Below are 26,248 nucleotides of genomic sequence, written 5' to 3'. Positions count from 1 at the left end.
CAAAACTAGTATGTTACATCATTACTTATTCTAAATGAATAAAGCAAATTGAAGAATTATGTGAAGTACCAACTTCCCAATCACAAGCCACCCTAATAAAGCTAGCATTCCACTATTGATTAATTCAACCACAGAAACCTCACGCTCACACACAATCTTGTAAACTGCAAAATATGATCCTTAAGGACCCTATCACCACACCATATATTGTGCCGAAAACCAATCTTAGACCCATAACCCACCACAAATCTGGTGTCTAGAAATGCCCCTCCTGATTTTTTTTTTTCCACAACCCCACTCCATGTGCCACTTCCAAATTTCATTGGAACACCGCCTACTACCCCCCCTCCATATTTGAAACAGGCCTCCCTCTCATGGTTGAGATCGGCTTGGTCAAACTCGAATTCAGCTCAATTCATTTATTAAATTAGCTATTCGTTAACACAAAATTATGATTAATTATTACACTATACAACTCGTATAAACTTCAATGACTTAATATTTATTATTTTTACTAGTATTGTATATATTGTGAATATCTTAAATATATAAAGAGATAAAAGGAAATTGTGTTTTAAATATTATACATATTACTTGAATCCTTATGACTATAATTATACATATATGTATGCATAAATTTTATAAAGATATTAACAAAAAGTTAAAGTTTGTTTGTAATAGTTTATAAATACAATATAAATAATCTATTTTGTTCAAATGAAGTAGCTTGTGAACAAGCTAAACTCACTCGAATAATAACTGAGCTGTTCGAAAACCAAAAATTTAAGGCTGCGTTTGGTTCCCAAACTCAGCTAAGCTCAGCTGAATTTAATCTAATTTTAAGGTAAGTCTAACATCCAAACACCCAACTCTCAAATTACAAACTCATCCCAACTCAAAACCTTCTTACACGTGGGGCCCACAACCTTTTTCAACTTAAAACATCTTTATACATGGAACTCACAACCTTTTTCAATTTCTCATAAATAGTACTAAACTCATATTAACATCCAAAACACACTTCAAACTCAATTTAGATGGGGCCCACATAACTTCTTCCACTACTCAACTCACTACTATTCATAAAAAACTTAACTCAGCTTAACTCAACTTAACATCCAAACGCATCCTAAGTCGATGTTAAGCTTGAGCTCGACTCGTATAAGAATAAAAATAAAACAAACATGACCAGCACCCACTTCTCGCTCAAACCCAGGTCTTTTACACCTCTACTTGTGGTTATAGTGCCACGACCAATTACCTAGGAGAGCCTTGTTGAATGCCCTTAGATTACGAACCCCCAGCCCACCTCTTACAGTACAACCTCCAGCCTGCCTCCTCCAAATGCACCAATAGGTGGAACTTGAACTCCCCACCTAGTTTGCTCCACAAAAAGTCACGGTGGAGCTTCTCGATATGAGATGCCACACAAGCGGGAAGAGATAAGAAATACTAGGGGAGGTTTGACAAAGGCCCCTTAACTAAGGTGGTCCAACCCCATTTTGAAAGATACTTCCTCTTCCACCCCACCAACGTACGCTCAATCTTCTCCAACACATCATACAAAATAGTCTCGGCCTTGAAAGAGATTCCCAACAGAAGGCCAAGATACTTTATGGCTAGTGAAGATGTCTTACATCCCAATGATCATAGGCCTTCCCCATATCTAACTAACACAATATACCTGGACTTAATTATGCTATCCATGCAGTAATTAGTGATGAGCACCAAGTCTAAAATTTATCTGCCTCTAGCAAACGCATTTTGTGACTTCAAAATGATCTTCTCGATAACCACAATCATCCTATTAGCAAGGACTACTAAAACGATCTTATACAACCCATTCACAAGACTAATAGGGTGATAATCCTACAATCCAAAACCTCAACTTTCATGGGGACGAACGCAATAAATATCCAATTGAGGCTTTTGTCAAATTTTCAAACGAGAAAAGCTCCTCCTTGACCATACCTCCCAACAAGATTGAAAGAATTCCATGGTTAAACCATCTGCACCCGGTGCTTAGTGGTGATATTTCTACACCTTTTTGTGAAGTATGTAGAACAACTACTAGATTTATTTACTAAGCCTTTATGCCATATTCGGTTGAAACTTACTTGTTCCAAGTTGGGTTTATATGACATATATGCTCCAACTTGAGGGGGAGGGTTAAAGGGCATAATACCCAATGAGGGTAAAAATGTAAAATGTACTCCATAGTATATATACATACTGCAGTAGTGAGAGGGTAGGACATGATTTTGGTCTACCCTTTATTTTCTCTCAACCCTAATCTTAGCACATGTAACCATCAACACAAAGACAAGTGAGTCAACTTGATATTTTGTCAAGGATACCCCTAATAACCAACAAATGGCAAGTTCTTTTTCTCTATTGATTCAAATGTTGTCCCTACAGGATAGGGATCAAGAAAGAGGAAAAATTAAAGATTTCATACCCAATTAGAGGATGAATTTTGGGGTAATAAACACAGAGAGACAATGTCGTCCTAAGCCCCCCCACCCCCTTGCATTGCCTACCACACCAATTCCACATCCACTCCACAAGCTCGGAACCAACACTGGACCTTGCAGAAAATGCTCAAAGACTCCTGCCACCCTCTACAACTTGTAAAGGGACCAAATTCTTCCACACTTTTTCTGCAACGCAAGTCCAGTGCAATTTTCACTTTACCCCTCTCCATAGCCTTGGGTTTGGGCCCACTTGACTTGGTTTTAGTAAAGCCCATCAATCTTGCGGACCGGCAAAGCCTGCAGACTCTTAAACCATAGATTGAGAGTGAACCCGCAACAAGCCCACCCCCAAGCCCACGTGCCCTTGTCTAATCAGCCCGTTCACTACCTATTCCAACTCCAAACGCTGAAATTGTACCAGTTCCCTCTGACAAGCTGCCTTCAAGAACCTCCTTGCCACAATGCCACCCAGATTGACGTAAGGTTTGAGATACTGAGGTGTAGGGAAATCATGGAGATGCCTCCTCAGTCCTCATCGTTATCAAAAAAAGGGGCTGGCAAATCTAAAATACAGGTGAAAATGGTTTGACTCTTTGATAGGGGATATTCATTTGGGACATCCCAAAAAAGAAAAGACATACTCACTTTAGGATGGAGAAAACATACATACAACTGGTAGATTTCAAAAGCTAAACATATAATTTAAATGGCAATACCAGAAACAAAGAAAAAAGTAGTAGATCATTGAAAATGAATACCCATCATTCATCAAGGATTCTCCTTCAATTATTGTACTTAGTTTTTTACTGGCACCAAGATCTTTTAATAAAGCAACAACAGCTACAGGATCCGTGGCACTCAAAAGTCCCCCAAGCAACAATGATGTTTTCCAACTCCAGTTGTACGGGAAAGTGAACTGCAGGATATCACAGGCATGATTATGTGATACAAACAAGTAGTCTAAGCAGCAAGGTAAAAATACCTTCAAAGCAGAACCAAGACAGAAGGTCGAAATCAAAACACCTGGACCAGCAAGGAATATAATTTGTGCAAGACACCTCTGCACATAAAAAGAGTGGGAAACAGCTAGTTCACTAAATTCTGAAAAATTATTGATGACTTGCCTGAAGCTACAATTGCTCCAACAGAGTAAGTCATTAACAATCATACATATCAATGAGCTAAATAGGGTATTTAAAATTCTATGAAGATATCTATTTCGTTAAGGTGAAAATATCATTTTGCAGGATGATGATATATGAACAAGACACGATGAAGTCATTTGATTGACTATTCTTGCTAAGATTCCATGAACATGAGGAAGCAATCGCCATTATCTCTCTTGAAGTTGATTTTGTTGTGTGTACAGCAGTTTCAAATTAGCTTCTGACAGGTAATCATTGTAGAAGCAAAACTTGGTCATTCCACAGTAGTAAGAAATTAGCATCTGATAGTTAATCATTTGATCACTATATTTCTTCTACAGCTGCCAGAGATTGTAAGTGCTTGTGTTCTCTTATTTCATTGTCTTTTGCTGATGCAGAAATCATGTGATCAATTTGATGGTGCATTTTTTCACAATTAATGCATTTTATGAAAAGCAAAAGGGGTACAACCCAAGTACACATGGAGTACACAAAAGAAACACCCAACTAATAAGAAGAATAAAAAGAGCAAAAGTCTTTGCAGCCTCGGTAGAAGCATCTATAAAATTATCTCCAAAGTCTTAGCTAATCAATTGAAAATAGTATTAGCAAATACTATTTCCAGCTCTCAAAATTTTTTCATCAAGGGGCAACAGATATTAGATTCAGTTCTGATAATCGCTGAATGTCATGATAGTTGAATCAAACTAGGGATTCTAGGGAAATTGGACCTAGAAATGCCATATGACCATGTGAATTTGGACTTTTTGTTGTATTTTTTAAGGAGAGATGGTTTCCGGGAGAGAGTGTTTGTATGCCTCCTGACAGGACCAAAGCTTCCACCTCCCCCCAGACATTCCACGAGCTGCAGAGATAAGCTTTCAGAAATGATCAGGGTCATCTATGAGTGTCGAAGAATGTTTACCTTACGAATCTTACATGTTTGGGGTACCTTGTGTTTGTCTGATCATAGGTCTGGCCTCCTTCAGATTCTTGGCCTTGCTCTTTGATGATTAGGCTCATTTTACAGTTGTTTGTCATTGCCTCTGCATTCTGCTTATTTTAATTTCTTTTTATTTATCAAGGTAATTCCTATCCCCTGATTCTGTTTTCCCCTTTTTTCCTTTCTTTCTATGCAAAAAAACTTCTTGTTTTAATTCTCCACAATACCAGCAAACGAAAAACCATCATCTATTTTACTTTTTCTCCAACCTAAATCCTGACTGCGATAAAAACCTAAAGCTCCATTTTAGCATAAATCTAAATGTCCAAACCATATTCTAGCAATACCCATATGATTCACCAATACCTTTTTCTTTGAATCAAAGCAACACGCCCATATGAAGAATGCCACCTTTAAAGGCATCTTAGTCCTCCAAATGCTTCTCCAAGGAACATCTTTCAATGATTCACATTTCCTTAGTGTGAGGCATACGTTGGAGTCACAGCAAGTAAAACTCCAGAAACACATGGCTGGTTACAAAGCCCACAAGAATACACATACTCGGCAGTTTTTAGGTCATAATCTCGCTTCTGGGCCCAAGACCAGACCTGCCCAGGGAGTTATGGAGTGGCTTAAAGTGACCCTTGCAAAGTAGAACTTTTAAGCCACTTAAACAGTAGCAGATACATGGTGGAAATCATGCAATTGATGCTTACCATAATTCAGCCAAGGGTCTGAATAAAAAGAAGGATTTCAGAGAGTTCCTACTACTTATTGTGCAAAACTTTAAAAGAACTTTTAAGCATCCCAAAAGCTTTAGGACCTAGGCCTATTAGATGGTAAGTTTAGTACACCAAAGAGTATCTTTGCACATGGTATACAAGTAACAACATGATTTCCTCGTCCTTTTAATAATTAAGATATTCTCGTCATAAAGTTAAAATTATACTATAAACAAATAATAAATACTTTTTTTTTATAAGTAAAAGAATTATATATATAACAATAAGAGTAACCAAGTACACTAGATGTATACAAGAAAATCCCTAACCCATACTAGAAGCTCCTATTGCCCCAAAAACCCTTGAAAAACTACCCAACATACATCAAGCCCGAGTTAGAATAAATCACACCTCCCCAACCCCAACCCAATGTTTCCCATAGCCCAACCTCCATCCAAAATACCCTCTATCCGAAAGACTAGCCAACATACATCAACCTTTATGCCCTCGACTTGAGCTTCCACCTTTAGCGTCATAGTTGATTGCACAAAAAAGACTCTTCAACTCCCTGCTTTTCTTAAAGCTTGATTTGGTATCAAGTAAGTGGCTCGCCTCAATCTCAGTGATTAGAGCTTTAAACTGGTATTCACATCCTCCATGTGAGATTCCCACAATATGCTGAATCTCATTAACCTTTTGCAAAACCCAATCCGAAGATGATCCATCTATATTGTTTAGTGGAGGAAGAGATACCAAGGGGACAACGTCTTCCCCTGATGTAGCGCACCCGACGTAGTTCCAAACGGTATCAACGATAAACCCTTGTTCAAATCTTGTGCCTCCTCAACAACACCAATGGTACTCTCCATTAGAGATTCTGGGTTGGCAGCAAGTCCATTCACCTCTGGCGACCTTGTGTGTGCAGCTTCGACGGACCCTACTTTAGACGTCGGCGTTACACCATGATCACATGACGGAACCAAAGCCAAAGGTCCCATCATTATTATTTGTGTCTTCCCACTGTGCTCCAAGCCTTCCAGAGACTCTGCTCCTGTCGTGGACATCTCTGATACCCAACCTATCGCCTTCTCTGCCAATATGACTGGGGACAAGTTAGAAACCTCCTCCAAGTGTTCCATAGAAGCTTGCATGCATTTCTGTGTAGGAGTTGTTGTCACCGGCGCCGAGATAAGGGTCTCCTCTAGCCCAGGACTTCCGTTGGACCGTGAAACTGGCCCAGAAATGGACCCCTTCTCAAACACGAGCAAATGGAGCTTCGGCCTCCATTTCAGGTTTGGAAGGCAAAGTGGGCTTATGCGGCCCAGCCCAAGTTTGGCCTTCCCTTTGTCTGGCCTCAAACTATTACACCCTGCAGACTTCCTTTTTCCTACTTTTAAAGGCCTCAAACGTTGGCCCAAACTCAGGCCCAAACCTTTGATTATCTTAAAAATCCAAGACTTTATCTCCTTTCTAAACAATTTCAAATCCTCCTTCACGCCCGTTACCTCCTTTTTCAAACTACGTAGATACCTTTGCAACTCGTTTTCTCCTTGACAGTTTTCCATTTCAAGTAATTGACATCTTGCCCCTTCCCTCTTCAGACCAAGTCCCTCTGAAAGTTTCCCTGCCATGCCTCCCATTTTGTGTTTTTGTTCAACCGCTAGAAGATGACTAGGAACTCCATACGCTGCCACCCTCTTCCCTAAACCACCCACTGCCACCTCTACATACGACTCGGACTGCCTCACAATCTCCTTCCCCTTCTTTACCTCTCTGTTCATTTGTGGTGCAAGGACTGGAGCCTTCTTAGCCAAACTTTGTTTCAACTCCATAGAAAAACTCTTCCAACCCTTTCCTTCCACTCCTTCTGGGATCGCTAAGAGACCAAGACCCCTCCTACCACCATCATAGTCAGTTACTTCCAAAAAATGCCTATAAGCGTTCGACCTCCTATGAACAAACAAAGCTTTGATTCCATCCCTATAAATCTTGAAGAAGTCTTTCCCTCCCTCCGATAAAACACATTCCTCCACTATACTGGCCAGCCAATAAGCACTGGCATAACTGAGCACCATCTCCTTGGTTACCTTCCTACCCCTATCTGTGATACAACAATACTTTCCACCCTCAATAGACACTATACACACCTTTGATTCTATTAAAAGGTGTTTAAGAATGCCCATGATTAAACTTCCCCAGATCAAACACCTTTCACTAGATCAAACTTCCCATCATTGGAGTGAGACCCCGAAAAAACCAGATCTGCGCAGCAAAAAAAAAAACCAGACTGCTCAAAAACTCATTCACCAGAGATGGTACCGGCGTTGAAAGTTCCTTGATGAAGTCGCGGGTCTTGTCTGTGTTGGTGGAGGTGCTAGGAACACAGATCAGCCGCTTGAGGAGATGACGGAATACAGAAACCAGAAACGGATCTAGTAAAAAACCGTGTCATCGGAGGCCTGCAATCGTCAGACAACCCTCGACAAAGTCGCCGGGGGCCGGCGATCTTGTGTGTGCCAGCGGTGCGCAGTCACTCACCGGACTAGAGTGGGTGGATGAGTGTCGGCGTTGACACTGGAGTTATCTCTGTGCGAGAGAGAGACAATGGCGAGATCAAGGGGATGGAGGATAGGGTTTAGAGAGGCCGCCGGCAAGAGTGGGACGGCGATAGAAGGTTGAAGGGATGATGGAGGCTAGGGTTCTTTGGCAAGGAAAAGTTGTGTACGGAGAGAAAAGTTCAAAAAACAAAGAATCTATTTATAAGGCCACAAATAATAAATATGAAGTTGTTCGAGTTTATAAAAGCTTATACGAGTCAAACCCAACTTTATACAAGTTGTTTCTTTTAATAATAGATCATAATTTTGTGTTCACGAATGGCTAATTTAATAAATGAATCGAGCTGAACTCGAGTTTGATTGAGCTGATCTTGAGCAGCTTGTCAAGTAGTATTGTTTATTTACAGTCCTATTAATGGTATTACAATATTGTCACTAGCGTATAAATTTTATATGGAGCCCAATTGAGATTTTTGGACGGATAAACACTCGATATGCCCATGGGCCTATAGAGTTAGCCCACTGACAAGCCCAAATTGAAAATCCTTAGGCAATGGGATAACGCCCAAACCGACAATCCTTAGGTAATGGGAACGCCCAAACCGACAATCCTTAGGTAATGGGATAATGCCCAAACCCTCACACCCACTACACCCCTATTGCAACATGACGACTACATTTTTCTATCTCTAAACTCCTCTCCATGCACTGCACCTAGAGTACTTCTCCCTCATACCACTTTCTCCCACCCAAACTCCTCGTGCCGAATGCCCTTCTCTTCCCTTTTATATATATTCCATGCATAAGCACCCTCTTTATCATGCACCCAAGCTTTCTCCCTCTGTCTGTTTTCTCACTTATAACTCAAACCAACGAAACCAGCCCCATGTACAACTTCTTCACTTTATGCTCCTCACACCGCCACCGACAAACAAATCAAGCCACTGGGCCACACCCAGTTCCAAGCCCAAGGGGTGTTACACAATATGTGGGGAGGAAGTGTTTGTAACAACCCGGCCCAATAATTCTAAGGTCAAAATATTGAAAATTTTTATTAGGCCTAAATTATATTTAATGGGCCATGTTGGATAAGCCCACGGCCGATAAATTATTGAGGTTAATTAGGAGTTTTAATTAGACTCAATAACTAGGTTAAATCCTATTTATTATTTATTAAACGAGTTACACTCTTTTTTTAATTTAAAGATCGACCATTATAAATTTATTTCAATTTAAAATTATCACTGATTGAAATACCCAACGCAGTCTCAATCACTGTCAATCCTACATTGAATGAACTATTAAATCATATTTTTAAATTCAAACTCTCTTATTAAATAACCGCGACCGAGTCCAGCTCGAACTCGTTGGCACCCTCTCCCAAATCTCTCTATAAATATCTTCACTTCCATGTGTTATTTAAAAAAATCATAAACCTCCATAAGTGTAGCGGCCGAACCCAGCACCTAGCCTGTCACATGGTCGCATCCTCTCCCTGTAATCTCTCTCTCTCACTCACTTTTTCTCTCACAACTCTCTCTCTCTCACTTTCTTCACTCTCTCGGCACTGAAACCGTATGGGTTTTAACTGATTCCTCTGAAAATGAAAAAGAACCAGTAGCCTTCATCAATGCATAGATTCCTTTTTAACTAAATTACATTATGGCCCTTACCTCCTTTTACAAGTAAATTATTGTGTAGATTTTGTAAGTTTAAGAAACATGGGACGGTCAATTACCATACTACTCTTTAGTCTATATCTCTTATTTATAGCCATTTTGGGTCACTTTACACGTATTTATTAATAAAACATAATGATTATTAAATTATTTTCATAGTATCTATTTAAGTAAATAGAGTATTATAACATGTGATTCTAGAAATTTAGTAATGCATAGTACCTTGTATAGGTAACCAGCTATGAAGTGAAATTTCGGAAGCAGCACTACGAGGTAAGTAGCTTGATCATAAATTAGGATTAGCATAGTTAGCTAGTTATATATATTATTATTAAAGCTAGTTCTTTGAAAGCCAATATTTATGTACCACGCATGTCATAATATTTGCAAGCACGTCATTCATCATGTTTTCTTCTGCATATTATATTTATGTATGTATTATGCATCTCACGTTGCATAAGACACGTAAACTTTCATAAGATCAAGTGTAAGATAAAAGCAGTTTGATAAGATGATCATTCAGACGCATGGTACTAATGCGATTTATGGGTGGATGTGCAAGCCACGGAGCTAAGCGTGGTCCACCATAGTATACTAGAATACTATTAGTGGCTCCCTTTACGGCCCCAAGATGTGGGGTCAGTGCACAACCTCAACATAGGATTCAGTGTGTAGTCCAGTATGATAAGTAAGATAAGTCAAATAAGCGAAGATAAGTCATGCATGTCATAAGCATACGTAGTTTAAATTCTCGGCATGAAATATTTTATGAAAAATCTTATGTTAAGTATGTTTACGTTATGATGGGTTTCTTACTAAGTCATCGACTCATTTAAGTTTGTTTTTATGTTTTTAAATCACCCCAAGTCAAAATATTTTATTAAAGTATAGCTACAAGATGGGATTTAGTCCAGGGAGGCATGACATGGCCTAGATCGTGTCAGAGATTTTAAGTTATGATTTTTATAGCACAAAGTTCGAGAAATTTTTTATAAATGCTTCCGCGAACTCTGATTTATGATTTTAGTATTTTAATACAAAACGACTTTATTTATTATAAGTAATCTTTGTATTCGGTGCTTCTTTAAGAAAATTAAATCTTTAAGTCAAGGTTAGTAGTAGTACTCCGGCTCACGTGATTTTTAAAAGTGACTTTATTATTAACTGTGGGGAGTGGGGTGTTACAGTGTTTGTGGGTGGATGGGTGGAACAATGAAAAAAAGGGAGTCCGAAAGTCTACTAATCGAATGTGTTAAAGAACAATTCCACTAACAAAAACTCAAATCATTAGTCCTGAGAGTTAGAGAACTGAAACCTTTATCTGGTGCACTTCCATGGAAAATGAGCTCTCAAAAAGAAGTGCAGGAAGAAAAACAGCCAACAGAAGGTCAGGATCAATATTTGCCCCTGCATATTAAAAACATTTATCCTTTGTAGTAGCTAATATATGAAAAAAATATGAGAAAAACTCCTTGAGTAAAAAACTGACTGTAGCAGGCCAAGCCTATCTTAGGTGTTGTAGTGTAGTAAGTATATAATTAACTTACAAAGTCGAATGCCATCGCCAATCTTCCCTAATCGATGGTGAGTACCATATTCTGTACATCAATCAACCTCAAGTTACCATTAATTTCAAACAAAATATAAATCCAAACACATCTAAGGAATCAACCAAATGAGCAGAGTTTAAAGATGAAACCTTAAGGCAAGAAAAAATCAAAATAAGCATAAAGCTGCCAGGTGTTTGAAACATTCAGGTACCAAAATAGTTTTTCGCACTCAACCTATCTCAATATTTACTTCAAGACCCACCAAACTATCTACCACCATAGTATAGAAGCAAAATGTGAAGCAATTTGAAAGTGATTAAAGGCATCTATGTTGGGCACAAAAAGAAGATTTATTAGCTTGAAAAATAGTAGGAGATTTATAACATTATTGGATAACTGTATGCTTGTTTTTGGATGTTTTTGGAGGCATCCTTCTTTCTTCTTTTTCCTATTTCATAGCTGCAATGAATTTCTTCAGTAATTTAATTTTCAGTTGTGCCTTCAGCACTGTTCTGAGAATTAGGTCAGTCCTAATTCTAATTAAACTTAGTCTTGCTTACAAAAAAAATGCAATAACAGTCAAATTTCATCTTCTATTCAATGCCAATGTTTACTGGAAATTATTCTTTAATTATTTGGTAACCATCTCCACAAGCTTTATCTATAGTTCACCAAAGTCAAAAGGACCCCTCATGTTCATGGTCCAAAACAAAATAAATAAAAATTTTCACAGTATGAAATTTCTAGCAATTCTATACCATAAATGGTGCTTACAAATTCCATATCAACCATAATACTTGAAAACACCTACTCATAAGTAAATTCCACATACAAGATGTATTACATCTCCAAATACCCATGATTAAATAGCTCATATTTCTCCTAGTGGCATCAGCATTTGGAACAAAATGAATTATTATGCAATCATATTCATCATCATAATCGCTAGAATAGAGTGCATTTTAACCCAACTACTTCATCACTTGAAGGAAGGATACTACCTACAATAAATCTATTGTTACAAACAGGACAAAGTTAATGGCATAGCATTACTGTTAAATATAGCAAATTTGCTATACACATGGTGTCTTTTTTTAGTTTTCCTAGGTGGTCTCCACTTCTTTCACAGTTCTTCACGGAAGTACCAATACTATCAACCAAATTAAGAGAGGAGCACCATTTTCATCAACTCATGGAATAATGGGCAAAGTGATGCCCATGATTTGATGTGGATGCAAGTAGAATATAGTATTTTGAATTCCAACAGGACTCTTTATATTTCTACAACCAATGGTTGTGGGAGTCTTAAGATTTTGGAAATGGAATATTATTATGATCAAAGCTTCTCTTACTTAGACGCAAATCTTTTTTTCTTTTTCAGGATAAGTACTTATAGATATTAATTTAAAAAAGTACAGACTTAAAATACGTATACAAGATGATCATAGAAGCAAATATATTCTCAATGACTAACAAAAATTTAATCTCCTTGCATATTTTTCACTTTTTTAGAGAAGTACATTTACTTCTCTTTTCCCATGAATCCATGTTCCCAATTTTAGTATGAGAAGGTGGTGGATGGCATTCCACATTACTTGGAAGACAAAATTTATAGTCTTCTATAATGATTACTGTTGGGTAGAACCCGCCAAGTGAGGGAAACCCATGTGAGCCACTTAGTGACAATTGGGTAATTTTTTAAAGGTAGGGTTCTGTGTTTTGTAAGTGATGTGCCGTGTGTGTTAGAGAGTAAAAATAAAAAGAGAAAAGAAAGAGAGGGAGTTGCGGCACCGTATGTACGATGAGTGAGAACTTGTCTTTTTCTCACACTTCCATCAGAGCTTTGAGGAATTATCTATGGTCTGATTTTGATGAGATTTCAGTATTTTATTCTTGATAGTGAGAGCTTCATTTTGATTGGTGCTTATCGTTGAAATTCCTCTCTGATTGTTTACTAAAAATACCCATTTGGTGAGATCTTTTTTGTTGCCCTGATATGCATGTTGTATGGAGATGATTATGTGTTAAACCAAGAATACAGATATTCTTGATGTACTTTTAGCTTGTAGAGATTGCTCTAGATAAGACAATTTTTAAACCTATTATTGTTGATAGTGGAAGTTTAACTAGACTAGGTCCCGTGGTTTTTTCCTTCACATTTGAGAGTTTTCCACGTAAAAATCTTGGGTCTCTTGCTTGTGGGTTGCTTGATTTTCTTTATTCTGTTTGTGAGTTTATTTTTACTAGATTGTCAATTTAATTTGCACAAATAATGGTAGAAAATATTCCTCTGTTTTTTTGTGTTCACCCTAACAATTTCAAGGAACTCCAATTGTAATGGACTAATTCTTTTGGAGTATGAGCCCATATATGGCTGGGCCTTCCTGTGGTGGTCCCTTGTATTTGCGATCAGTATCTTCGATATCAGGATTTCTCTTGTTTTTTCTTCTAATGTTTAGGTGATAAGGCACGTGAGTCTAAGAGAAACCAAAGCCGAACCCAAGTATCAAAGAGTGAGGCTTGAACGTGCAGCAGGGAATGAGGCATGGACTGGGTCATTTTCGGTTGCACAAGTTTATTTCTGCATATTTATTTCCGTTAGTACGTGTGTTCAATTCTGGTCAACGTGTGTGTTTCGATTAATAGTTGAGAGCAGTATGGTGTTATCCTTTATTTTCAGCTTTATGTACGTGGGTTGTTAAGTGGTTTGCTGCTATTTAAGCAGCCAAGAATTATAAATGGATTATTATGCAAGTTTATTCAACTCTGTGGTTCATTCTCACCCGAAGAGAGTATTTTTCTTTACTATCTGTATCTTCTAGAATTGGGACCTATCATTGGCCTCAGAGCCAGGTTATTTATGGGAACCAATCAAGAGCGTATTGAGCAGTTGGAGCCTGGGCTCAGTGGAGTGCAAGATGGGCTACACAGGATGGAGTTCGGCATGGCCGACAGGCTTCGTCATTTGGAAGAAACCCTCAATCGCCTCTCTGATGTCTTGCTCTCAAACCAGGAGCTCCCAAACCATGGTAACCAATAGCGTGAAGGCCACAATGGGAGACAGCTTGTTGTATCCTCCAAAACAGCGAAGCTTGAATTTCCTCGATTCTCAGGAGATGATCCGACGGAGTGATAAAATCATGTGAACCAATTTTTTGAGTTTCAGAATACTCCCAAAGCCCAGAAAGTTTCTTTGGCCTCCTACCACTTGGAAGGAGAGGCCAACCAGTGGTGGCAATGGATCCGCAGGACATTCCAGGAAGAAGAACGCATTCTCTCGTGGACAAATTTTGAAGACGAACTCTGGGCTCGCTTTGGGCCTTCGGAGTGCGAAGATTTTGATGAAGCTCTTTCAAGGATAAGGCAGGATGGTTCTCTGCGTGATTACCAACGGGAATTCGAGCGCTTGGGCAATCGGGTACGAGGCTGGACGCAAAGAGCTCTTGTGGGAACATTTATGGGCGGCTTAAGAATGGACATCTCGGATGGTATCCGAATGTTTAAGCCTCAGACCTTAAAGGAAGCCATCGGCTTAGCACGAATGAAAGATGACCAACTATCAAGACAATGGACTTTAGGACATCTGAGAGCCCCATTAGCTCTTCCGCTAGCAACTCGGGCATCACCAGCCGCACCTGTAGCTCCTGTTCGACGACTGACTTGGGATGAAATGCAACGGAGGCGAGCTCAAGGTCTATGTTTTAATTGTAATGAGAATTTTACTGCAAGTCACCGGTGTCAAGGGCCACGACTACTCATGCTGGAAGGATACGATGGCAGCGGCAACATTATTTGTGAAAGATGTTACCGAAAAGCAACCAACTCAAGGGGGATGTGTCGTTCAAAATCGACAATATGGTACTTTTGAAGCTACACCCATACAAGCAGCAAACAACCTTCAAACGGGTCCAGGTCCACCAGCAATTGGCTAGACGAAAAAGCTGCTGCAAATGTTCCCAACTGTGAAGCTTGAGGACAAAGATCCACTTAATGGGGGGAGTATTGATAAGCCACGTGAGTCTAAGAGAAACCAAAGCCGAACCCAAGTATCAAAGAGTGAGGCTTGAACGTGCAGTAGGGAATGAGGCATGGACTGGGTCATTTTCGGTTGCACACGTTTATTTCTACATATTTATTTCCGTTAGTACGTGTGTTCAATTCTGGTCAACGTGTGTTTGTGTTTCGGTTAATAGTTGATAGCAGTATGGTGTTATCCTTTATTTTCGGCTTTATGTACGTGGGTTGTTAAGTGGTTTGCTGCTATTTAAGCAGCCAAGAATTATTAATGGATTATTATGCAAGTTTATTCCACTCTGTTGTTCATTCTCACCCGAAGAGTGTTTTTCTATACTATCTGTATCTTCTAGAATTGAGACCTATCATTAGGTGTATATATTATATACCATTTGCATACCCGGATGTCACCAATTTAGGGATTGAACAAGATTACACAAGTAACATCTTTACCCTTGGCCATAACCTCCTTTGGGTGTTGTCTCCAAATGACATAACTAAGGTTCCGTTTGGAACTTGGACTGAATTAAGATCAACTCAATTCAATCTAATTTTAAGCTGAGTCTAACATCCAACTCTCAAATCACTAAACTCATCTCAACTCAAAATCTCTTTACACGTGAATCCCACAACCTTTTTCAACTCAACACCTCTTTACACCCGAGACCTACAATCTTTTTTAACTTCCTAGAAATACATTTAAACTCGTATTAATATCCAAACACATATAAACTCATCTTAGGTGGACTCCACAAAACTCACTTCATAATCTCAACTTACTAATATTCATAAAGAACTCAACTCATCTCAACTCAGCTCAACATCCAAACAAGGCCAAAATACTTTTAAATTTCTTTATGCTCTCTAGACTCTTTGGTTGTTTGCTACAACCGAGAGCATAAATACGTAAATAATCCCGTAAAGAGAAAGTGAAAAGCTTTGTGTAAATAATACGTAAATGAATTATACTTTGTAAACAGCCTATCAATTATTGAAACTTCGAAAATTCTTCTCTTTTTTTTTTTATGAGGCAGAGCTAAAACCGATGGTCAAAAAATAACACTTTGAGAGAGAGAGAGTAACAAATTCGAAATAGAAATAAAGCAAATACCAATGGATCCGAGGCCAATGCCGAGGATGAGCAAGGCCAATGTATAAGGGACTCTGGTCCCACGCAGGAGGTGCCTACAAGCAATTCCGAGCACCAAACACAGCCCAAAGAAAGACACAGCGTCCGTCGGGCTCGAATGAGAAAATGAAGCTGAAGCATCCTGTTCCATGATTCTGTACGGAAGCGGTGCTTCTGTTAAGCCAGCCATTCAATTCGGTTGACGACAACAGCTCAGACAGACGTTTTAGACCACAGCATTAGCAGCTAGTCTTCCATCAAATTTATAAACGAGAGATGTGGTACCAAAAACAAAACAGATATAGAGAGAGGGGCGGCCCCCGCTGGGGGGGGGGGGGGGGGGGGTGGACTTTTTGTTTCTCCTTTGTTTCTCCTCAGTACTCAAAACCAAAATCCGTTACATCCTATTTAACGATTATTTATTGGTTTACGTTTGCTTGCATGTGCATTTCTCCAAGAATATGTTCTTACATCTCAAAGTAATACTGCTTACAATATTTAAATAGATAAATTTTATATAAATATTTTATAAAAAAATAAATTCGATTAATAAATAATAATTTTTTTATTTTTTAAAATAGAATCTATTTTTTCATAAGAATTCATATTAAGACTGCGTTTAGATGTTAAGTTGAGTTGAGATGATAAAATATTATTAAAATATTATTTTTTAATATTATTATTATTTTAAAATTTTAAAAAATTAAATTGTTTATTATATTTTATATTGAAATTTGAAAAAATTGTAATAATGAGTTGAGATGAGTTTACTTAGTAAACGAAGCCAAAATTTATGTATTTAAGATTTATACAAATCATTTCTTATTCATATAATTTTTTGAATCGATTTCAAAATAAATAAATAAATTCTTGAGGTGTGCTCGTAAAATATAAGGGCATTGGTATTAGATTAGTCAAATTTATTTTCATCTTTAAATGTAACAAATATCATCCATATTTACTACACATTAAATTAGTTAAATTGTTTTTATCTAAAATATAAGTTACAGTAAATTCATTCTTCTTTTCAAATATAAAAATAAATATCGCAAGTTTAAAAGTATTTTTTGAGATTATTATATTATAGATATGAAATTTTATCATCTATATACATATGAGATTATTATATTATAGATTGTTGGATTGTGAAAATGAAAATGAATACGATTGTTAAAGATTATTGAAAATTATGAAAATAAAATAAACAAGTAATTAAAAAGTAAAAATTAATTAAAAATATATAAAAATAATAAATATTAATATTTTATTATTATAGAGAGTGTGATGACTAATCTAATGCAAACTTTAAGTTTTGAATGATTAGTTAAAAGTGAAAAAATTATATATTAATTAAAATTTGAAAAATAAAATAGTCAATCCAACGCTAATACTCTAAGGCTTCGTTTGGAACCTTAACCTACTTCAACTCATCTCAACTCATCATTACAATCTTTTCAAATTTCAATATAAAATATAATAAACAATTCAACTTTTTTAAATTCTAAAATAATAATAATAAAAAAAATAATATTCTAATAATATTTTATTATCTCAACTCAACTCAATTTAACTCAATTCAATTCAGCATTCAAACACAATCTAAGTAATGTTGGGATTTTGGGTTGATAAAGCACGCACGGCGTAAAGCACCTGAACCTTTGAATGGTGCGAAACTAACTCTAGGGTATTTGGTTGTTCTTTCCCTCGTCAAAAGAACGGTGGTGTGGAGTTTGAAATTTATGCGGATACCCAACCCACCTATTTTGCGAACGAACAACCGAATCAAAACCGTACTTATTTTCTACTCCATTTTCATTGTCGTATAAGAAATGAACTTAATCCAATTAAATAATAATGTGTTTGATGCGGCATGAACGATAATCAAATCAGTCAAAGATAATAACAAAAAATAAGCTTGCCAAAATGAAACCTCAAAATTAAAAGAAATAAATTCAAAACAAAATTAAATATTCAAAAACTAAAAGCTAAATGAAAAAGAAAAAAAAAAACTAGGGAGGCTCACGAGATTCCAGACTGTGTTTGGACTATTATTTATTATTTTATTATTAATTTTTATATATTTTTATTATTATTTATTATTTTATTATTATTATTTATAAATCATCTAAAATTACCTTACTATCCAATCGTAGCTTTAGGAAGCCAAAACTCCACGACAAAATTGCATGCTAAAAACGCAAACATTATCCAAAATAATTGGACGTAAAGCGTTTGTAGGTTGATTTTTTAGGTCCGCTATCAAATCCCAAACTCATCTTTAGACAAATGGTTGTAATTGCCAAACTAGAATACAATAGAGGTTGGAAAGAATTCCAACGAAAAAAGCATTCTACTGGTCCCGTTTGAAACGTGGATTGAATCGAGATTATTTATTTAATTTTAAACTGAGTCTAATATATAAACAGTCAATTTTTAAATCACTCAACTCAAAATATCTTTATACGTGGGACACATAAATTTTTTCAACTTAACATCTCTTTATATGTAGGATTGACAACATTTTTCAACTTCTCATAAATATATATAAACTCATCTTAACATTTAAATATATCTAAACTTATCTTAAATGGGTCCTGCAAAACTCACTATATCGTTTCAGCTCACTGCTATTTATAAAGAACTCAGCTCATTTCAATTCAGTCAACATCCAAAGGGGACCTAACACAATATTGACACTAAGAGATGAAAAGTTAAAGGAGGCCAATAAGATTAGATACTAATGAAGCACTGGTATTAATTTCAACTCAACTCATCATTAATCCTGATCATCCTTTGTATCCTTTCATGAGGATTAATATGACTGACCAACCTTTAAGTGCCAAAAATATGCCAAAGGCCTGTGGTTTGGTTGGCATAATCCCTAGCTTTTAAAATGAAGGTTTGAAATTTGAAACCTCCCTCTCCCAAAAAATAAAAAAAAAGCTCCAAAATTATGTATGAGAAAGAGCTAATTTCCTCTTTAATGGTACGTAGCAATGCATTGATATCATTCAACAATATTTTGCAGTGTATAAGAGATGGAATTATGCTATATATATACTGGACATTCATGATGGAATTAGAACAAATATTATACATTTCATTTTTCTTATCAGTCATGGCTATGTCCAAAATAACTGTAAATTAATTATCAAGCTGACCCAAACAATTATATATTGAAATTAATTCTTTCTTCTTGAAGGTAAATAGAGGCATGCAGTCTTTCAATAATAAAATTATAGAGCCAAAAACTAGGATAACTTAATTCAGTAGTGAAATTCTAGATTTAAAAACTAGAGTAAGGAGTCCAATTCATGCAACACAGCACTCTGAGTGTAGCCCTAGTTTCAAAACAGCTTGTCTGTAAGGAATAAAGAACACTTATAAGAACATAAACAAATAATATAGTGGATGAGATAATTAATTATATACTCACATAACCTAGTTTCAAGAACCATGTTCCAAGAATCCATCAAGAGCATGTTCGATAACATTAATTCCAATTAAACAAGCTGATTGATTCAACTAAAAATACCCTCAAAGTTCCTTCAACATAGTTTGGCATCTAGTTCCACTTGGCTTAATTTTGGTATTCAGAATATCTTATTATTATTAATTATTTTATTGTTACTTGTCACTTATTTTTCATTACTATTCACTATTATTTAATATTTCATCGTTACTTAATGATAAAATTGGTAAGGAAATTAGACATTGCATGTCAGAAACTTTAGGATAGAGGTAAATGGCTCCAACTAGATATTCCTCTAGTCTTTGAAAAAAGGGTGATTTTCTTTTGACATCTTTAACAAATGTTCCAAGAAAGAGCTGATCATGTAAGCCTTTTTTTTTTTTTTTTTTTAAGGTATTGGAGGTATGTGTATGTATGTATGTATACATACATACATATAACTTGTACTTTTGCTGTTATACCTAATACATAAATTAAAGGAAATTTTGGACAACATCTTCTTATGCTTTTTTTTTATAGGATTAATAAGACTGATATAATAAATTGTGAATTAATCCCCCCACCCCCCATCATAAATTCCATCTATGTTCATTCATGGTACAAATGTCATCTTGGGAGCCCGCCACATATCCAACTAGTTTTTTTCTTCTTATTTTTAAAAAATCAAATTAAAATAAAAAAATTAATTTGAATAAATTCCGTCCATGACGCATGTTGAACCCAGACTCGATCGCTTGGGTTTCCCTCCTAGGTGTAACCCAAATCTTGCCCAGCTAGTTTGGCCAACCAACCTAGGCAGCTTAGGTCTGGCCAAAGGTGGCGGCCTCTACCCATGTTTTGTTTTTATATTTTAAAATATTGATAGAGATATTACAAATTTTATTTTATTTTATTATATTTTTAAATGGTATTTAAGTATTTTTATTATATAATCTTTATTCAAAATCATATGAACAAAAGGACAAGGCGTAGAACTGAAGAAGTAATTATTTACTTGATCCAACAACGAAAAAAAAGTTCTCATTGTACAAGTAGTACCTCTAATGCATGTTTCATATTCATACGAAAAGAGCTTCTAATTTATTCACTAATATCTATAAATAATTTTTTCATTCGATATTTATAAAAATTTTAATTATTCTACTTTTATCTTAATAAAATATTTATAATAGTCCATCACACACAAAAGGTATTATTATATGAAATTAAATATTCTCATTGGTTATACTTGGTGCTGATTCAACCTCGTAATTATCTATGTCCAAATAATCGAATTAATTCGAAGATGATTATATGCTTGGCCTGATTTGATCACCTAATCATCTGTCTAAGGAATCGAATTCTTTTCGAAGTGAGGGAGGTGTGCTTTTGTATTTTGATCTAACATTTACGCACTGAAAGCTCACGAAGGAACTATACTTCCTTTCGATTTGAGGACTTTAATTGAATGAGATTCTAGATATCAAAGCAAGAAGTTGCTATTTGAACTCGAAGGAAGCCCAGCACCTTGAATGACCTCTTAGACTCTTGCACGTGCCTAGCTAGTGCCTTTCCGAATAATAGATTATTATATGGTTGAGTATCTTATTTAGCCACATAATTATCTAGGTCTATAATTATAGGTCTAGACCTATATGATTAATTTCATTAATTATGGTCATGTTTGGTTATGAGAAATTTTGAGCTTTTTTACGGAGTGAGTTTCAAAAAAATAGTGAGAAAATTTTGAATAGTTTTTTTTTTTTTTTCAAAAAAAAGTAAATTTGTATTGGAGTTTGTATATTGTGGAGTTCTTGAAAGTTTATAGTTCAAAGTTGTTGAATATAATTTTTTAAGGGTATTGTTATTTTAATATTTATAAAGATTATATTATTTTTATGTTTAGATAATGATCCGAAAAAAACTAAAATAGAAATTTTTTTGGCAAATTTAAAAAAAAAAAATTGTGTAATCAAACATGGCGGAGTTGAGTTGAGTTGTGTATATATATATATATATATATATATATATATATATATATATATATATATAACAAGTAATTAGGCGTACGTGGGTGTGCGAATAAATTTTCCATTTTTTGTCTAAATGGGTTCAGCGGTAGTCAATATCTACACCAAATACTTATGTCATGCTTGTATTATTACACATACTTAATGTCAAGTTCATAAAAATATAAAATTAAAACGTTAGAAAACGTCAATTCCACGTTACGTTTGCTGTAAGCTGCAGGATGTGAGCAAATTTGTTGTATTAACATTGAGTACGCGGATGGAGTTCAAGATATTATATATGTCTATGGAAAAGATATGTGGCTAATAAAAGATGTGAAGTGTGGACGGCCGAAAAATTAATATATGTTATAATCATGGGGTAGTTGATGACTTTGAAAGATGTAGACATGTTAATTGATTGGAAACATGATAAATAAAATAGCACATGCCAAAAGCAGCCTATGAGTAGTGTCCGGCCGCTTACTTCAAATGGTCAAAGTATAAAACTTGTCTTTCAAGTTAAATTAATTAATTATATATGTTATGATTGATTTTCTTAATCCTTTCAATCGGATTTCGTACTTATTAATAACGCTAGCTGGCATAATTTTCAACTTTTAAAATAGAAGTTTAGAATTCGAAATCTCTTCTTTAAATAAATAAACTGCCATTCAATACATCAAACTGATCTTTTCGTCGAAAAATAAGTGGAAACTCCAAAGCTATAAATGCAGTACGCATGGGGTTTCCGTAGCTGTAGCTCGTAGAAAATCTCTTCACGTTGATGTAAAGTTTGGAAAAAAGTCATACATAAATACATTTTAAAGATATTTTTAATAGCTGCATAGCAGCATTTTAAAGATATTTTTAGTGTGCAATCTGTTTCTTTCTTAACACTAGTAAATGGAGAGGGAGCCTAAAGGTCCAATCTATCCTACTAGATGTTTAAGGCAATGAGATCCTATTTTTTTCTACTTATTTCTTTTATGCACTAAGAGACTTATTTCTCTTCTACAACATACTGATATAAATGGGGCAGTAGAAGGGATTCGTACCTGTAGAAGTGCTCCAAAAGTTAAACCTAATGTTTGTAAATGACAGTGTCTTGTTTTGTAGGGCTATTTTACAAACCAACTTGAATATAATACATCTGCTAGAAATTTATGAAAAAACCTCTGGCAAAACGTGAATAAGAAAAAAACTTCCATGGTGTTCAGCACAAATGTCATCCCTAGTCAACAAGCAGAGATCATGCAGCTGTGGAGAGTATTGCAAAGGCAAAATTATGATAAGTATCTGGGACTTCCTCCCATAGTGGATAGAGGAATATACTAAGCTTTTTCTCAGCTTAAAACTAAGGTATGACAAAAACTTCAAAGGTGGAAGGAAAAGCTTCTATCACAAGGAGGTAAAGTGTGCTCATCAAGGCTGTAGCCATGTTTATTCCCACCTATACAATGAGTTACTTCAAACTTCTTGCCTCTCTATGCACTAAATTGAAGAGTTTGATTGCAAAATTCTGGTGGAGACAAAAGAAAGAGGAGAATAAGATAATGTTAGTAGGAGGAAATTGTGTGGATCGAAGACCAATGGAGGTATGGGTTTTAAAGACTTGAAGGCCTTCAATATGACACTCTTAGCAAAGCAGGGATGGAGAATTCTCAAAGAGAATGACTCGTTGCTACACAGGATTTTCAAAGCTAAGTATTTTTCCTCTTCTAATTTTAAAGAATTCAAGCTAGAAGCAGCACTTTTTTATGTGTGGAAGGGTATTTGGGAGGTTAAGAGTTTGCTGTTAAAAGGGTGCAGATGGAGGGTAGGAGATGGATAGGCCATTAACATATGGATAGATTATTGGTTGCCTAATCTTAGATTAATTATAGTTTCAACTTCTATTACTCAATCCCAATTGAATTGGACAATTGTTGACCTAATTGATGCACATACAAGATGGTGGGATATGGAGAATGTAAGAAGATTTTTACCTCAAAGAAATGCTTATGAGGTACTAAATATGATGCTACCTTTTGACAGTAGACAGGTTAGCATGGTTTGAGAGCATGAGCCTAATGGACAGTTTAGTATCAAGAGTGCCTACAGATTGTTCATGTCCTTTGTGAGTGAGAGGGTTTGATGAAACTACCACACTTGTGAAGTGGTGAGTATATTCTATTTATAACAATTTACAGTATACAAATCAAATAGCATAAAGACTGATTACAAAATATATGGTAAGTAGGAGTAAATTGATACAATGAAATATTCCTAGAATTAAGCCTAGAATTAAGGGTCAAATATGTCACATATGGTAAGCATATGATAAGCCTTAGAGTAAGGCTAAGTATCCTCAACACCCCCCCCCCCCCCCCGGAAAGCTAAGCGTTGGATTTGGACGGACGTGAAACTTGGATCGGAAGAATTCAAAAAGAGAGCGAGAGACACTTTTGGTGAAGATGTCAGCAACCTGTAAGTGAGATGGTACATACTACGTGTGAAGTTTGCCAGCAACAACAAGTTCCCGAAGGAAATGGTAGTGTAACTCAACATGCTTGGCCCGCTTGTGGGAAACGGGATTGGAACTTAAAAAGATTGCACTTTTGTTGTCACATAAGAGAAGAGGCTGCTGCGGAAGTGGAACCTTGAGGTCATGAAGAAGATGTGTAAGCCAAAGAAGTTCGGCTGCAATCATTGCAAGTGCACGATACTCAGATTCACAGCTAGAGCGTGAGACAGTCGGTTGCTTCTTGGCACTCCAAGAAACCATATTGTCGCCAAGATAAATAGAGTAGCCTGAGGTGGAACGATGAGTATCTGGACATCCTGCACAGTCGGCATCCGAGTAAGCTACTAGAGTAGTAGGAACGGCAGACGGACGAAAGGTAAGACCAAAGTGAAGTGTACCCTTGACATAGCGAAGAATACGCTTAACAGCAAGGAAGTGATCTGCAGTAGGGGCATGCAGAAATTGGCTAACAGAATTGAAAGCATGGGCAATATTTGGATGCGTGATGGTCAAGTACTGAAGGGCACCAACAAGAGAGCGGTAGAGAGTAGGATCCGAGAAAGGAGGACCATTAGCAGAAAGGTGTTGAGAAACAACCATGGGGGTGTGAACAGGTTTGCTGTCAAGCAGCTGAGCTCGAGTGAGAATATCCCGTGCATATTTCAACTGACTGAGAAAGAGACCATCATGAGTGGGCGAGGCTTCAAGACCAAAAAAATAACTGAGAGAACCCAAATCCTTGGTGGCAAACTCAGAATGAAGCTTGCGAGTAAAACTGTCAAGAAGAGACTAGTTGTTGCTAGTAATAAGAATATCATCAACATAAAGAAACAAATAAATAATGCCAGACTGCTGATGAAAAACAAAGAGAGAGGTGTCAGCACGGCTGCAAGAAAAACGAAGTGTAAGGAGGAAAGAGCTGAAGCGCTGAAACCAGGCACGAGGTGCTTGCTTTAGACCATAGAGAGCTTTCTTCAAGTGACAGACATGATGAGGAAAGCGAGATCAATATACCCAGGCGGCTGCTCCATATAAATATGTTCAGTAAGAGTACCATTGAGGAAGGCGTTCTTGACGTCAAGTTGCCGAAGAGGCCATTTGTTGGTCACAGCAAGAGAAAGCACAACACGGACAGTGGTAGCCTTGATAATAGGACTAAAAGTGTCAGTGTAGTCGAGACCAGGTACCTGTGTATAGCCTTTGGCAACAAGGCGAGCTTTGAGACTCTCGATGGATCCATCAGGTAGATATTTGGTCCGAAACACCCATTTGGAACCAACAATGTTGGTGTTGGCAAGGCGAGGAACCAAAACCCAAGTGCGATTTTGTTGCAAAGCTTGTACTTCTTCATCCATGGCTGCAAGCCAGGCATGATTTTTGGCAGCAGATTTGAATCCTTTGGACTCAGTAGAGGCAAGAAGAGCAGGAAGAAGTCCAGAGGATCCCAAAATGCCAAGATTCGCCGGATGCTGAGTCTCAAAAATCCCAACTTTAGCTCGTGTGAGCATAGGATGAGAAGCCAATGGAAATGCCGGAGTAGAAGGATCTGCAATGGTCTCAGTAGTGTTTTCAGTAGTGGTCTCAATGGAAGGTGGACTGGAAGCCGGGTGCGGCGAAGAGGGACCTGCAAGAGAATCAACAGCCTGCACAAACTCATCCACATGGTCAGTACAAAGATCACACGGGGAAGAGCCGGATTGAGGAACTTGCTAGGAAGGGGGCGCGATGGAAGATGGGGGTAAGTCGGTATGAAGGAGACATGGTTCCAAGAAAATTGAAAATATGGAGACAGGATAGGGGTTGGGCCTGGGAGCTATCAAGGGAAGGGAAGTGAGTTTCATCAACTGTAAATCTTCCTTGAGAGATAATTCGCGGGCCTTCGAGCGATGGCTAAAAGTGTTCTCCAAAGTGAGCTAGACGTCACGTGCAGTAGAGAGGCCAACAACCTTAGCCATGGCTTCCTCGGTGAGGAAGGAAAGTAAGAGGCTTAGTAAACATTGGTCTGCAACTTTCCACGCCAGGTGTTTGTTGTTAGGCGTGTTAGAGTTGGTAGGTTCAAAACGGGGTG

General features: G+C 36.9%; 1 protein-coding gene across 4 annotated transcripts in view; it reads right to left on the bottom strand.

Annotated features, from left to right (window-relative positions):
- Positions 1 to 16,522, bottom strand: part of LOC121254465 (sodium/hydrogen exchanger 8) — a 64,089-nt gene extending 47,567 nt beyond the window's left edge. For 2 of the 4 annotated variants that reach the window (XM_041154512.1, XM_041154513.1), the window contains exons 1-5: positions 16,197 to 16,522; positions 11,069 to 11,119; positions 10,837 to 10,928; positions 3,457 to 3,534; positions 3,233 to 3,390 (exon numbers count right to left, since the gene is read on the bottom strand). In XM_041154512.1, the coding sequence (XP_041010446.1) occupies positions 3,233 to 3,390; positions 3,457 to 3,534; positions 10,837 to 10,928; positions 11,069 to 11,119; positions 16,197 to 16,404 (587 nt within the window). In that variant the 5' untranslated portion in view covers positions 16,405 to 16,522. Of the gene's footprint in view, positions 1 to 3,232; positions 3,391 to 3,456; positions 3,535 to 10,836; positions 10,929 to 11,068; positions 11,120 to 16,196 lie in introns of those variants that run through there. The other 2 variants (XM_041154514.1, XM_041154517.1) reach the window with 2 other exon arrangements.
- Positions 16,523 to 26,248: the final 9,726 nt, after the last annotated feature.

The sequence above is a fragment of the Juglans microcarpa x Juglans regia genome, chromosome 3D, assembly GCF_004785595.1.
Source record: "Juglans microcarpa x Juglans regia isolate MS1-56 chromosome 3D, Jm3101_v1.0, whole genome shotgun sequence".
NCBI lineage: Eukaryota > Viridiplantae > Streptophyta > Magnoliopsida > Fagales > Juglandaceae > Juglans > Juglans microcarpa x Juglans regia.
Note: the sequence above shows the minus strand (reverse complement) of the source record. Positions and strands in the feature narration are given on the sequence as shown.